The 16,189-nt window shown below is 41.9% G+C and overlaps 1 protein-coding gene across 1 annotated transcript in view; it reads left to right on the top strand.

The window, feature by feature from the left end:
- Positions 1-16,189, top strand: part of spata20 (spermatogenesis associated 20) — a 194,917-nt gene that overhangs the window by 13,444 nt on the left and 165,284 nt on the right. Inside the window, exons 3-7 of the mRNA XM_048611134.1 lie at positions 1,118-1,182; positions 4,735-4,889; positions 7,530-7,673; positions 8,394-8,595; positions 15,042-15,172. Coding sequence (XP_048467091.1) covers positions 1,118-1,182; positions 4,735-4,889; positions 7,530-7,673; positions 8,394-8,595; positions 15,042-15,172 — 697 coding nt within the window. The remainder of the gene's footprint in view (positions 1-1,117; positions 1,183-4,734; positions 4,890-7,529; positions 7,674-8,393; positions 8,596-15,041; positions 15,173-16,189) is intronic.

The following is a 16,189-nucleotide window of genomic DNA, read 5'->3' as shown; positions in this document are numbered from 1 at the left end:
TCTATGAATCCAAACGCTTTCTATTCACTTTCTTTGAATAAATTTGTTGTCAATGGATCTAACTCTTCCCCATTCTTGAAAGCAGGTTACTGGTTACCACCGTCCATACCAGTGACGCAAACTGTCAGATGAGCAACAGAAATTGAAAGACAAATAGGAAATCCAGAGAAAAGCATATTCAGCTCATCAAGAAGATTGGGATACCCAAGTTCCTTCTCAACTTTCCAGTGCAAAAAAGTCACACCCTGTTGTTAATATCTCTGCAATTGTCATTGAAAAAGCATGTACCCACATAGCAGAGAAAAGACATGGTAGGCAATTCATTCCAAATAGTTTATCCCACATCGTTTACTTTGTTCAAACAGATCATTACAGTCAAATGATGACAGCTCACTGCCAATGTTCAAGGGCACTTATGCATAGGCAGTTAATAATGGACAAGCTAGTGATGCTCTCCCAATGAAGAAATAAGATAAACTTGGATGTGAAATATTACAATGAGAATGGAGTTGAGGATTTTCAGATCAGCCATTTTCTCAGCAGAGCTGACTCGATGAACCAAATGGCCTACTTCTGCTCCTACATCTTATGGCCTGATCTCTAGTCTGGGCCCTCAGTAAGTTGTAGCACCATAGTTGCTGCGGTGTGGCTCTCAACTGGAATTTCTTGTTCTGTCATGCCGTAATACGTTGAACGACTTACTGAGCCAACAAGAGAAACTTCTGTCTCATTTTTTATATCCTTTTCCCTTCACTACCACTTTCATTTCCTAAAACCGTTTTTTAAACTTTTTTAAACTGAGATCAAATTGAAATAGGAGCAAAGTAATTACTGGATAAAGAAACCAAGGTTCACCTGTTTTGCTTTCTATTAATCTGATAGTTGCATGATACAGAATTGTTGATTAGCATTGTTCACTAATTGTAGTAATTAGTCCACAAAATGTTGAGTCATGATAGGAACATCCTAGTGTCTTATAGCTTCAGGAGCATGGATCTAAGATCTGTTTCTTCTGAAGATGCGGCACTCACCACATTTCATGCCTCGAATTACTTTTTTACACTATCCCAAAATATTTTTTTCACAATTTTATAATTACTGTGTTTTAATTATCTAGGTATCCATGGGGCGAAGAGGCATTTGCCAAAGCAAAGAAAGAAGACAAGCCAATCTTTCTGTCAGGTACAATGTGGGTCAAGTTAATTTGGATATCCTTTGTTTCCTAATGTTATCTCTAGTCTCTTCCCTACTGTGTATTAATCCTGAAGATGTTAGAATGCCAGAGCTGTAAGCATTCTTCTAAGGTTGCCATAACTCTGGGACTGTCTGTACATCTCCCAAATTTGAGGATGGATCACTTGACTGCTGCATTGAGCGTTCTGTGAGGAAAAGAACTGAGGAGTCAGTGGAGGCTGCCTTGCACAATTATTATAGCCATGTTCGATTGGATTTTAGTTTGTCATCTCCTTTACTGGTGTCTTTGGTCAGAGACAGGAGATGAGAGACAAAAGTTGAGCTGGATGCTTCCGTTACACTTTGTCAACATATTTATAAGGAGACATTTATTTTATGATTTCCAGGATGAAATTTAGAGTTGCAGGCATTCAAAAGTTTTTAAACTCCAAGGGTGGCTTGGGGGCTTTTACCATTTAATTTCAGAATGATGTATCGGTTCTGAGAGCTGGCTTATTTATTGAGCTAAAGTTATAATGATGCAAACAGGAAGAACTAAATATTAAAAACAAAATCCCCAGTTCTGCATCTCCTTTTTTTATTAAATTGCAAATTTGACAGAAATTACAGGATTGCTCAAGAGGGAACAAGTAGATCAGCAGAAAGCCAAACCGGTGCTAAAGAAAACATGTGTTTCTTCGTCGAACTGGTGGAAAATCTTAAATTTGATTTTATTCCCTGCATTTACTGACACTTAATATTTTCTGAAACATCATAAATATTAATTTCCTTAAAAAATTGATAACTGACACTGGATTCCACTGTAGTCCGCGTTGCTGTTAATGCTTAAGATGTAGAGATTGAATGGAGCGTAGAATACCATTGGAATTGTGGGGTTATGGTGTACAGTACAGACTTCTGTGTGTTGTGTCTAATAATTCATGTGTAGTTATGTTTTTGCACTGAAGGCTTTCTCTTGGTTATAGCAGTTGATGGAGTGAAAGCTTTACGTACACTTTACTGAGATTGTACTTGTTAAAAGTTTTAAGTTCTAATTTATCCAGTGCCAAGGCAGATCATTCTTGAGGTTTGTGTCCTGTTTTGTGATTGCCCACTCTCGGACAGGCAGCCACTGAGCTCTCAGAACTTCCTGCATAACTTGCCAAACCATGAGGAAGGCGGTCAGCTACGGGACACCCAGCCTTTGATGACTGTTATATCATGCTTAATCCCATCTCATCAACAGGAACCATGCAATCAAACCTCTTGGAATATATTTGGCAAATCTAGTTTTGAAAGGCTCCTGTTTCTAACTGGCAGAAATCATAGGAAAACACTGTCAGTAGCTGAGGGCTGGGGGTTTGGCTTGTCTCTTTATTTTTATTTATTTGTGGAATGTGGGCGTTGCTGGCTGGGCCAGCATTTCTTGCCCATCCCTAGTTGCCCTTGAGAAGGTGGTCGTGAGCTGCCTTCTTGAAACGCTGCAGTCCTCCTTCAGTAGATAGACCCACAATGCTATTATGGAGGGAATTCTAGGATTTTGACCCAGCGACAGTGAAGGAAAGGCGATATATTTCCAGGTCAGGATGGTGAGTGGCTTGGAGGGGAACTTGGAGGTGATGGTTGAAGAGACAGGTAAGAGAGCCGGAATCTCTGCTCTACCATTGGAATTTCAGGGCCACTAACTTCTATTGAGTTCATTTTTAATGTTGAGAAAGTGTTGAGAAGGACAAGGCCCAAATTGCAGATGCTACCAAGATTGACAGCAATTTGGAAGGAAATCTGGTCACTCAAAAGTCATGCAAAGGAAATACGAAAAGCCTTTCACCTTTCTTGCATGTAGGATGTCTCCTACTGTTTCAGCCTATGAAGTACTTCTGAAGTGTAGTCTCTGTTTTAATGTCACATTATACAGCAGCCATTTGTGCACAACAAGCTTCCACAGACTTTCGTAAAACAATAACTATATAACATTTTAATAATGTGGTTGAGGGATAAATATTGGCTATAATACCTGAGACACATTCCCAGCTTTTCTGCAAAATCGTGCAATGAGATCTTCTAAACCAACTTGAAAAGAATGGAAAGGCCTTGGCTTAACATCTCATCTGAAGGATGAATCTCTGACAGAGCAGTACCCCCTCAGTGATGCACTAGAAGGTCAGCTTTTATTTTGTAATGTCTGTGGACTGCAGCTTAAAAGCCCAATTTCTGACCCAGGCCATGCATTGAACTACTGCTGACACCATTTACTTATAAAATCCAGTGGGTTGGAGGAAGATAGGAATCTGCAGGGAGTTGATGTGTCACATGTTTCCAAAATCCAACAACGAATGAAAGTCGAAGTTTGGCTGGTGATTGTTAATTTTAACAAGTGAGTGTGTAAATGTCATATTTGCAGTTTAGGATTGGAAACCCAGAGAATTACTGACCACAGTAGTATTAATAATAATAATAATAAAGGACTTAGCTTACACGGGAGAAAGAAAGAGTGATGGAGGGTATGAGGGCAACTGGAGATTTTCTGTCAGTCAATTTGTTAAATCAGTCTTCTTAAGTATGGTGGCACCATTTGGACTTGCATGAAGTGAGGCTTTATGTAGTTGTTGAAGGAAAAGCAAGTGGTTTGGCAAACAAAATCAAGAAACTGGGCTTCTTGCAGGTGTCTGTGATGATGGAGCAAAAAATGAAACTGAGGACATTAAGTGGTGGAGGTAAAGGATACTATCAGGTGTCACTGGAGATTGTGAGAGAAATGAAAAAGCCTCCATGGTATGTTTGAAAGAAATCAGATCCTCATTGTCCCATTGACGTGAATGGAACAAATTAAGAGAAGCCGATTCAGCCATTCAAGAGAGAGTTTATGAATGTAGAATGGAATCATGCTTAAAACCGTGGAGAGCATTGGAAGTTAAGTGAAAACGTAATAGAGTGAGAATGAGGAGATAGTCTTGAAGTACTCTTCTATCGATGAAATAACTATCAAAGATGAGTATTGTCTCAAGGAGCTTTCGGATGAGAACATATCCATGATGAAATCCCACTGCCATACTGATGAGATTGGCAACCTCAGAAAAGATGTGAGGCTGAAACATGGTCTTTTCCTCACCTGTGCTGTTGAATTATTCATTGGATAAACCAATGGGGGCCACTTGATTTAATTTAAAACTATACTTCTGGGTTGTTTCCTATTGTTATTATTTTTTCATCTCATGGCTTTTTTATTTTATTAAATACTGTCTTTTTCCATTTAACTCCTCTAATCCCCACCCTATGTTATGATTGCTTTCATCTTGTTGTGGAAAGTATTGGAGCTATGGTTGTAACTCTTTGACTTCACTGTGGCAGGTTTTGTTTCAAACCAAATTGGGAAATAGGGATGTACTACCCTCTCATCAAAAGGGTGAGAAGCTTTGTCTGCCTTTCCTATCAGTAGATAGAAGAAAACAGTGTGGTCTTAGGACCCTGCTTTCCTCCACCGCTAGATTTCTCCTTCAGTCTCAGTGAGGAAGCACTGTGTGCGCGTCCAGTTCATTTTTCTTCTGTTTTTGTCTTGTTCAGTTGGTTACTCCACATGTCACTGGTGCCATGTTATGGAACGGGAATCATTTGAAAATGAAGAGATTGGCAAAATCATGAATGAGAATTTTGTTTGCATCAAGGTTGACCGAGAGGAACGACCAGATGTTGATAAAGTTTATATGACATTTGTCCAGGTGAGCTTGTTGTTTAATAAAATCACTTGAGTTTTCCCTGCCTTACATTTCATCAAGTTTCCAATGTTTGGGCATCGTTTAGTTGATTGTATTAGATGACTGAGCATCAGTAGACAAATAGTGAATAATATGAAATGCCTTGCTTCAGTGTCCCAAACACAAAACAGCTTTTTAATTAACATTTAACATGTTTTACTCTTTAACTCAGACACTGGGAAGTCAGCCAGCAGGCCATTTGAGTGAAGGCTACCTTGGGATCTTGTGTGTCCATTTAACAGGCAGGGAATAGCCAGAGTTTAATGTCTCCTCTGGAAGATGGCACCTTTGGCAGCCCCACTTCAATACTGCACTGAGCACCAGCATCCATATGTTCACGAGTCCTGAACCCATGTGCTCTGCTTTTTGCTACGGTAGCTACAGTGACTTCCCATGACCACATTTGTTTTCTTTTTAACGTCCTGACGGAAAGGCTCTTCCAATCTTGCATTGGAGTATCAGCCTAGATTTTATGCTCATCTATGGAATGAAACTTGTATCTGTTACCTGCTGATTCAAAAGTAAGAGTGCTACCCTCTGAGCCACAGCTGATGTGGTGAGTGACAAGGGAGTGGCAGAAGACTGGTTGTTTGCCCATGTGATGCCAAAATTGAAAGCAGTGTTGAAAAGCAAACACAATGCTGTAATACGATCCTCGTTTTTCAAGGACCGCAACTTCCCCTCCACGGTGGTCTAAAACGCCCTTGACTGCATCTCTCGCATTTCCTGCAACTCATCCCTCACACCCCCTCCCCGCAATAACAACAAAAACAGAATCCCCCTCGTCCTCACGTACCACGCCACCAACCTCCGGATCCAATGCATCATCCTCCGTCACTTCCGCCACCTGCAATCTGACCCCACGACCAAAGACATTTTTCCCTCCCCACCCTTATCTGCTTTCCAGAGGGACCACTCTCTCCGTGACTCCCTTGTCTGCCCCACACTCCCCACCACCCCCGGCACTTTTCCTTGCAATCGCAGGAAGGGCTACACCTGCCCCTACACCTCCCCCGTCGCCCCCATCCCAGGCCCCAAGAAAACCTTCCACATCAAGCAGATGTTCACCTGCACATCTGCTAATGTGGTATACTGTATCCGCTGTTCCCGATGTGGCCTCCTGTACGTCGGGGAAACCAAGCGGAGGCTTGGAGACTGCTTTGTAGAACACCTATGCTTGGTTCGTGACAAACGACTTCACCTCCCAGTCGCGAACCACTTCAGCTCCCCCTCCCACTGCTTGGACGACATGTCCATCCTAGGCCTCCTCCAGTGCCACAATGATGCCACCCGAAGGTTGCAGGAACAGCACCTCATATTTTGCTTGGGAACCCTGCAGCCCAATGGTATCAGTGTGGACTTCACAAGTTTCAAAATCTCCCCTCCCCCAACCGCATCCCAAAATCAGCCCAGCTTGTCCCTGCCTCCCTAACCTGTCCATCCTTTCTCCGACCTATCCACTCCTCCCACCTCAACCCCAACCCCCACCGCCACCCCCACCTCCTACCTACCAGCCTCATCCCCGCCTCTTTGACCTGTCTGTCTTCCCTGGACTGACCAACCCCCACCCTAACTCCCCACCTACACTTACCTTTACTGGCTCCAACCCGCCTCCTTGACCTGTCCATCTCCTCTCCACCTATTTGCTCCTTTATCCATCTTCCATCCTCCTCCCCCTCTCTCTCTCTTTATTTCAGAATCCCCTTCCCCTCCCCCATTTCTGAAGAAGGGTCCAGACCTGAAACGTCAGCTTTCCTGCTCCTCTGATGCTGCTTAGCCTGCTGTGTTCATCCAGCTCTACACCTTGTTATCTCACAACGGTGTAATGTCCCTTTTATGTTGTTCTTCACCTATCAGATCCCATTGTGTAGTTCTCACACAAACCCGTGGCTACAACCTACCAAATTACAGCCAGCCTATTTTTCACTAGGTCAGCCTGGCTTGTGTCAAGTTTACTTGCATTTTATGAGCCATCAGCTGCCACTTATGACAACTGTTTAGAGGCTCTGATCATCAATGACTGCCCAAAGCTTTGTACCATCTCCAAGATACAGGTCAAGAATGGGATGGAATATTCTCCAATTGCCTCAATGGGTACATCTCCAATAACACTTGAAGCTTGACACCATTCAAAACAAAGCAGCAAGTGTTGCTGCTGTTACTGTTGACTGTCAATGCTGTCTCAGTGATCACATTCATCTCTGAAACAAAGGTTCAAGTCCCAGTCCAGAGTTTTTAATGCAGAATTTAAGACTAGGGTTTTCCTGGTGTCCTGGTTGATATTTGTCCCTCAAAAGTTTGATTATCTGGTAACTTCATTGCCGTTGTGGGAGTTGGTGTGTACAAAATTAACCTCTGTATACCATACACTACTACAATGGCTACCCTTTAAGTGGGCTGTAATGTTATTTTCAATCTCCTGAGATCATACTGTATACTTCCAAATCTTTGCTTTTTTTCTATTCACATCTCTTCTGCAAGTGGTCTTGACAGTCTTTAAAACAAAGTGGAATTTGGATGAGCAGAAATCTTCTTTGGTTTCTAAGCAGAGCAACTGTTTCCCTGGAGGTGTAACAATTCCTGTTTCTTCCCTTTCGGCTGCAGGCAACAAGTGGTGGGGGTGGCTGGCCAATGAGTGTCTGGCTGACCCCTGACCTCAAACCTTTTGTTGGAGGGACTTACTTCCCACCTGAAGATGGATTCCACCGCTTGGGGTTTAAGACAGTGTTGAAGAACCTGGCTGGGCAGGTATGGTATACATTGCTTTTGGATAGTGTGTAGAATAGGCTGGTCTTACAACTTTTCAATCCTTGCACATGTGAAGGGTATGGAGAGAAAGCAGGAGTGGGATACTGAAATTGCATGATCCGCCATGATTGTATGGAATGGTGGTGCAGGCTCGAAGGGCCAAACGGCCTATTCCTGCACACGTTTTCTATGTTTCTAAGTTGTGGAGACATATGTGGAGTTGAGGTATAAATCAACAATAATCTAAAGTTCCCGTGCTCTTCTGTCCTGCCAAAGACATATAATGTTAGATAAGTAAACAGCAGTTGCTCTCTTTGTTCAAGGGGCAGGTAGGAAAACTTTGCATAACTTTGCCTCAGTAGTTTGCAAGTGTATTTTAGAGGTAATTGGACAGATGGGATGTAGCTGCTGAATCAAATTGAGGCAACTAAGTTAAGGATGGAGATGGAACAAGAAAAAAACGTAACTTATGAAAAATCCTGTTTATTTCATATCCACTATTGCAAAAAAAAGTTTAATTTTGATGTAACATTGCTGAAACTCATGTGGGATACCAACATTAACCAATTGCCAGCAGGAGGTGTATTTTCTTAGCTAGTGTTTAAACCCTGTGTTTCAGAAGTTAGGCTTTGTTTAATCCCTAGCACAGAGATGTATTGGGGCATTAGAGAGCTTTAATGAAATTCATGATTTGTTCATGCTCTCAAACATTTGCTTTAGTGGAAGAGAAACAGGAAGGACCTAACTGAACGCAGCGATAAGATCCTGACAGCCCTGCAGAAGGGGGTAGAAGTGAGTGCCAACAAAGAGGCAGTGCCCCCGCCATGTGCCCGGGTGATGGAGAGGTGCTTCGAGCAGCTGGCTCATTCCTACGAAGATGAATATGGAGGGTTTTGCGAATCTCCGAAGTTCCCTTCACCGGGTGAGGAAATATAAATTTATTTAAAAATGTGTATACTGCCTTTGAATGGTCACAGAAACAGCAACTTGTATTTATATAGCATCCTTAATGTAACAAAATATTTCAAGGCTCTTCACAGGAGCATAATCAGGCAAAAACGTGTGATACTGTACCAAAGGAGGAGAAATTAGGACAACTGATGAAAAACTTAGACAAAGAGATTGATTTTACGGATGGTTGTATTGGAGAAAAGGGTAAGAGAGAGAAATGGATCAGCCTAATGTGTTAGGGTTTAGATGGCTTGAATGTATGGCTGTCAGTGGTGGAGCAAAGGAAGTATCAGGTGTACAAAAGACTAGAGTTTGAGGAATGTGGCGTTCTTTGGTGTTTGGAGAACTGGAGCAGAGTGCAAAGTTAGTGAAGGGTAGTAAGATAATGCAAAGTCCGAACATAAACATACAAATTGGAAACAAATTAAGCCATTTGGCCCACACTACACCATTCAATAAGACCCTGGTTGATCAATTTGTGTTTCCAATTCCCATCTAACAAAAATCCATCTACTCAACCTTAAAAATCCAGTGACCCTGCTACCACTGCCTTCTCAGACTGTGAGTGCCTAAGTCATGCAATCGATGGGGTGTCTTTGGCAGGCTGCTAACTCAGGCTAGAGTCCTCTCCCTCGAGGTCAAACGCAAATGATTTAGACTCCTAGAAATGTATGTTTTGAGCACTTCAACAAGCTCAGACTTGAGTTCTGTGACAGGCACGGGCATTTCCAGTGCTAATGGTCCATCTTGGTGGGATGGTTGGAGAATTATTAAGCTAAACGTGTAGCTTTACCTCCCCGTTAGAGTTTCTGACAGCTCTTATAGACTTTTCAAATAAAACTGACACAAACAGCTCATCTGAATCCTATGCCTTCAACAGCTCTGCACCAAAGAAAACATCAAGACCCAATATGGTAAAATTAGTCTTGATGCTTTTATAGTCACATCACCACTTGCAACAGTAACTCTAATAATGGAGGTAAAGTTACACTGCTGTTCTTTGTATTCTGTCCAGTCATTTGACCTACAGCTCATCCATGTGTAATTATGTGTTAACTTGACATTCTGGGTCCACCCTTTAGAATTTTCCTTTAATTTGGGAATATACTTTGTCTGAGTATTTTGAAATGCCCTCTTAAATGTCATCATCTGCTTCTCTACTAACCTGTCCCCTAGCATAGTACCCCAGTTCACTTTAGCTTGCTCAGCTTTCATGTCCATGATTGTCCTCATTTAAGGTTAAAATACGAGTCTTAAACCCACTGTTCTCCTTTTCAAACTGAATGTAATATATGTGAGGGTTGGTTAGCTCAGTTGGCTGGTCAGCTGGTTTGGATGCGGAGTAATGCTAACAGCATAGGTTTGATTCCTGCACTGGCTGAGGGTCCCATGAAGGACTGTCCTTTTCAACCTCTCCCCTCACCTGAGACACTTTGAGCCTCAGGTTAAACCACCACCTGTCCCCCCCTTTCTCTATTGAAATAACACCCCAATGGTTTGGTAGGATTGTGGAAGGGGCCACTGTTACTTTAACTCTGAGGACATTTGTTAACCCTGTCACATGACAGCATTACAAGTCTCGTATAACCTGCTGTCTGGTTAGTTCTAGAAAGTTGGAGAGCAGCACAATCTCAAAAGCATCTAATAAACTGGTCAGAGATAACAAGGCATTGAGCTGGATGAACACAGCAGGCCGAGCAGGAAGGCTGACGTTTCGGGCCTAGACCCTTCTTCAGAATCTTCAGACCCTTGTTATCTCAGATTCTCCAGCATCTGCTGTTCCTACTATCTCTCTAATAAACTCGTCATCCTGGTTATTACCGTTGGGTATTATAATCCCCTTAGAGACTAATAACTTTTAAACAGATGTAACTTTCCCATATGACCAATGGAAATAAACTGGCAGACAAGATTTCTCTTTTGAACTTTCACTACAACAGACAAACTCAAATCAACGTGGATCAAATGTTAATTAATTAGAATTAATCCCAAAGAGAAAGATAAGTTTCGCATTCACTAACAACTGAAATAATTCTTACAAAACACTTTTTACTCAATGTCGTATTTGTGCTGAATATATAGCATTACAGTCTGTGATGAAGAGCCATCTAGACTCAACATTAGCTTTCTCTCTCTCTCTCCACAGATGCTGTTTGACCCACTGTGATTTCCAGTATTTTTTGTTTTCAGTTCACTTCAGCAATGTCAGGCTAGGTTGAAACTTCCAGCGCCCTTTGAGAATTGTTCCACTCAGTGCACTTTCACAATTAAATTTACCACTGCTAAGAAAACCCTTGTCAATTCTTTGTTCCTCAAATCTTCAAGAGTTCCATCTGTTCCGTTCTTTCTTTTGAACAAATGAAACTCTTCATGCGTAACCTGTTTGATTGTTAACACAAAACCATTCCCCCTGCATTTCCACAGCAGTTGCTTCTTTGTCTTGGTATCTCAAATAGCAGCTGTCCCTTTGTGGTGAGATCCCCTGAAAAGGTGTTAAAAGTACCACCCTACTTTAGTGGGTTTCTGTTCAAGCTGATGTTTCCGTGGCAACCGGCTTACGTGGGCACTTCTCCAAACTGAGGTATTTAAAGGCATTCCAGTTATACCCTTCTGTTTCACCTGGGGTTTTAAACATAACCATCTCATAAAATGCACTGTTCATGACTAGGAAAGTAAGTTGCTTGGAATGTAGTGAGAGTGAGTGAAAGAAGTAGCAGATGCAGCTCAAGGATAAGATGAGCTTGGAAAGGTGAGAGATGGAGGAGAAACCAGAAAGGCAAGGTTTGGGGCTTGAATGAGGCACAGTGGATGCTGGGATAGCAGCGGAATAGATCACAATCTTGATGCTGTAGAAATTTGCAAGCTCCTTGTTTATTTGAAATAGGTTGACAAGGGTAGACAAGGACAATTTAAAGAAGAACAGTAATAGAGAGAAGGGGCTTTGGAATACAACTACCATAAAGTTTTGACAGCTATTTTACTTTGCCTGTGCTCCCTCTATTCTCCTGTCTGTATGACCATCACTTGCATATGCTCTGTCACCTCTTCTGGCTCTTCATCTCACGCTACACCTGATTCAGAATCCTTATCCTCCTCTGTAAATCTCCACCAATGGCCTTTCCCTACTTTGCATCTGCCATTTTCTCCAGTTTTGGATCTCAGCCTGCACTCACTGGGTTACCAAGGCTTGCTGACTGGACTTCCAACGCTCAGCACTTCTGTCTTTGTGAAAGACCTTATTGCCATTTGAAACTCACTAAAGCCTCCCTTGCCGCAACACACTGTTTCCCACATCACCTTCAAAAGCTTCACCACTTCTCTGCTGTTGTCTGTGCTGTGCATTGTTAGCCATGGGTGAACAGAACTTGGTGCAAGTTAAGCTATGACCCCTATGCTTGCTCAAAGTCAGAAATCACATGACATCAGGTTATAGTCCAACAGGTTTATTTGAAAATTTTGAATAAACCTGTTGGACTATAACCTGGTGTTGTGTGATTTCTGACCTTGTCCACCCCAGTCCAACACCAGCACCTCCAGGTTATGCTTGCTCATTAATTCCCAGTATGCCAATGTCTCACATTTAAAACGCTCAGCCCTGTTTTCAAATTCCACCATAGCCTTTCCCCTCCCTACCTCTGTATCCTCCTCCAGTCCTACTAACCTCTGAGATCTCTGTGCTCCTCTAATTATAAAAACTTGATCATCTTTGATATTAGTTGCTTATAGCTTGTTGTTAGAAGCCAGTTGCAGTTAGCTGTCTAATTCCTAACGTTTGGAACTCATTACCTCATTCTCAGCCTTTATACCTGTCTCCTTGCCTTTAAGACACTCCCTAAAAACATTTCCTTTCACCAAACCTACACTTGTGGTGTTCAAGGTCAAATTTTATTTGGTTATCCTCCTGTAAGATGCAGTGGGAAATTTTACTTTATTGAAGGTGCTGTATAAATTCAAGCTGTTGCTGAATGTTTTATTTCACAAAAGAGACCGAACATTGTAAGTTTTGTCAATTATTTCAATCTTAAAACCAATGATTTATGTAAGGGTAGAATGTAAAGCTGCATCATATCTAGAGTCCATGTATAATTGTGAATGTTCTTTGCCTTACTGCACTTCAGGACAGATTATATTTCACCCTAGCTGCTGCCTTATATATGATTTTTTTTGCCACATACATGTTGCACGCTTTCTGCTCAGCAGCAGTCAGGGCCATGAATAACTGCTGTTTTCTTTGAATTTGTTTCTTTCTAATTGATGTTATTTCTATTCAAACTCATTTGACTGTGAGTAAAATCTGAGCCCTTTGGACATAAAATGTGGTACAGAAACTTACAATTGCATCAGGTGAACATGGCTGAAAACGAGATCTGAATAGCCCAGTTCTGTAAAGGAGTATTTGCTTAATCCTTAGCATCACTTTGTGAGCAAGGGTACCAAGGCTTTTGTTTTTGAAAAAATGAGTGAATGCCATGTCTGTTTAACACCAAACTGTTTAACACCATTTTACATTATTTGTATTCATTCCACCATCAAGCACTACTGGGGATGCCAGACTGGAGTGGTTCAGAAGCAGTGATGTCTTACTCCAGTTATACAGGGCCTCGGTGAAGCTACACTTGGAGTATTGCATGCTGTTTTGGTCTCCCTATCTAAGACTGCTGTGGAACCCAAAACCTATTCAAGAACGGGACAGAATTCTAGATTTTAAAAACACCAAAAGCTCTCAGAAGAAAGCAGGAATATGGCATTGAGATAGAGGATCAGCTACGATCATATTAACTGGTGGATCAGAGAAGGGCTAAGTGGTCTACTCGTGCACCTAGTTTTAATATTTCTAAGTAACTGGACTTAGCTCATTGTTGTTGCCGCAATTTCCCTATTTGCGGTGATGTGCTTGCTTTCTCTGAAGATGCTGAATCATGCTGGGTATAGTGTCAAAAACACTGACTCCACTCTGGTGTACACCACCAATAAGGCCATCCTTTGAAATCCTGGTCATTGAACGTCAGTGAGATCTTCATTAGCAGGGGTCTTGGCATTAAACCACATCACCATCCCTGCCAGGCACATATGCTTTCATTTTTCGCTGGTGATTACAGGGTGATTTCCTTTCTCCTTTCTATCCTACCTTCCCTGACCTTGAGGCAAAATGGTTAAGGTTAAGACGAACTAATTCTGCACAAGGATCGATTTTTAAAACAAAAACATAAAGGCATATTTCTCAGCATGTGTCGCACACTGAGTGACTATTGGTAAGTAGCCAAAAGCAGCATCAATTTGCATGTGATAAGATCTTATAACCGTAAGTCAGGCAGTTTGCCAATTGATGGTATTGTTGGCTGAGATGGAATATTGGCCTAGACGCTGAGAGAATCCCCTGCTTTTGTTCAGATAGTGGACGTGAACTACCAGATCAGACAATTAGTCTGTGACTGCCTTAGTTACTACTGATGTGTTGGTGAAGGATTAACTTGCTTCATACACCAAATCTGTCATTTTCCATGGGATACTACTTGTAGGAGATTTCAGTTGCGTTAAGTGTTGTCTCCACACATGAACTCCTTATAATTTGTCCAAATGCGGTGCTAACTTTTCAAGATGTATCTGATTTAACAATCTGTAGTTCTGTTCCTTTTAGCTGAAGTGATAGTAGCAGAGGATACATGTCTGCCACTGCTTTGGCTTTCCTGAAAAATACATGGTGGGGATGTTTTAATTTGTAAGTGCTGGCCAAGACTGTCATTACGTTTGATGCAATTAGCAGAGGGGATGAGATTAATTAAGCAGGTGGGTGACAGGATTTGGGTTTTAGACACCTGAAGATTGAAAGGAAAGTAGGTGAGGGATTCCACAGTTTTTGAGAGCTTTGAAAGCAACACTCCGATGTCGAGGAACGTGCAGTAAGTTTTGATTTCAAAATCGGGAAGAGGCAGGTGTATATGGAAGGGCAAGTGCAACAAATGAGGAAGGCCTATGTGAAGGGTAGAAGCAGCAGACAGAATTGTCCATATTTAGCAGAAAATAGAAGAGTGAGAGAGACAGGTCTTCAATAGAGAAAGATACAGTCACAGAGTCATACAACATGGATCAGACGCTTCAGTCCAACTTGTCCTAAGCCGATGAGTTTCCTAAACTGGACTAGTCCTGTTTGCCTGCATTTGGCCCATATCCCTCTAAACCTTTCCTATCCATGTACGTGTCCAAATGTCTTTTATAGAGTCTGATTTTGGAGGATAAGCTGAAAGAGAGTGTTACTTACTAAATGGTAAAATCTAATTCTCTGGGGAATACCAAATCTCTGTAGATTGGATAGATCTCATACATCTCTCTGTTATGGCGGACTGGAACAGTGGTGAGTTGATTGTCTGTCTCTGTCTCTGGTTTTCACAAAGTAATATATTGCTTTTACCCTAACAGTTAACTTCAATTTTCTATTCCGTTTCTGGGCTTTGAACAAGAGTGAAGAGAAAGGAGCCCAGGCGCTGCAGATGGCTTTACACACTCTGAAAATGATGGCTCTTGGAGGAATACATGATCACATTGGGCAGGTAGGAGAGCCCATTGTGGTGTGAAGACAACTTTCTGAACGAGGTTGTGGAGGAGAATAATTGTGGGTTTAAGGCAGTAGTGACTTGGTTAGGCTGAGTAATAGCCATATGTTTGCTTTGAAAGGCAGACTTGCATTTGTACTTGTACAACAGCAAAGTGTCATCAACAATTGTATAAAATGGCACTTGCACAGCAAAGACGTCACTGACGCTCATTTTGAGTTTAATCAGGACCACTTGTTGCTGATCTCGTTGCATTGCAAAACATGGACAAAAGTGCTGAACTCAAGACAGTAGTCAAGAATGACAGCTGTTGACATCAGTGACATTAGGGAACCCCAGGAAAGCTGAAGTCAGTGAGAATTGGAAGGGGGGTATTTTGACTGGTTGGAGTCATAACTAGCACAAAGGAACATGGTTGTCATTATTGGAGATCAGTCTCCTCAGCTCTCGCGCAGTTCTGCAGGAGTTTTTCAGGGTAGTGATTATAGGTCCTACCATCTTCAGTGCTTCATCAATAACCTTCCATCGCTCATAAGGTCAGAAGTGGGAATCCCACTGATGATTGCAGTATGTTCTTTACTATTTGAGACTTCACTGATACTGAAGTAATCTGTGTCCACATTCAGCAGAACATGGGCAACATTCAGGCTTGGGATGTTAAATAATATTCACGGCCCTGAAATGGCAGGCAGATACCATCTATGATGAGAGAGAATCTAACAATTGCTCCTTGACGCCAATGATGTTACTGTTGCTGAATCTGCATCGTAGGGGGTTATCATTGAGCAGAAATTGAACTGGACGAGCCATATATAGCATAGGAATTCTGTAGTGAGTAACTGCCTTTTGTCTCCCTAAAGCCTGCTCACCATCATGAGGCACAAGTCAGGAATGTGATGGAATACATACTACTTATTTGGATTATTGCAGCTCCAACAATTCTCAAGAAATTTATACCAGCACACCATCTACCAATGTGCATATTCACTCCCTCTACCTCTGCAACACAGTGAC

This window comes from Rhincodon typus, chromosome 23 (genome assembly GCF_021869965.1).
Source record: "Rhincodon typus isolate 14 chromosome 23, sRhiTyp1.1, whole genome shotgun sequence".
Taxonomy (NCBI): domain Eukaryota; kingdom Metazoa; phylum Chordata; class Chondrichthyes; order Orectolobiformes; family Rhincodontidae; genus Rhincodon; species Rhincodon typus.
The sequence above is the reverse complement of the archived record's forward strand: the minus strand, read 5'-3'. Positions and strand labels throughout refer to the sequence as shown.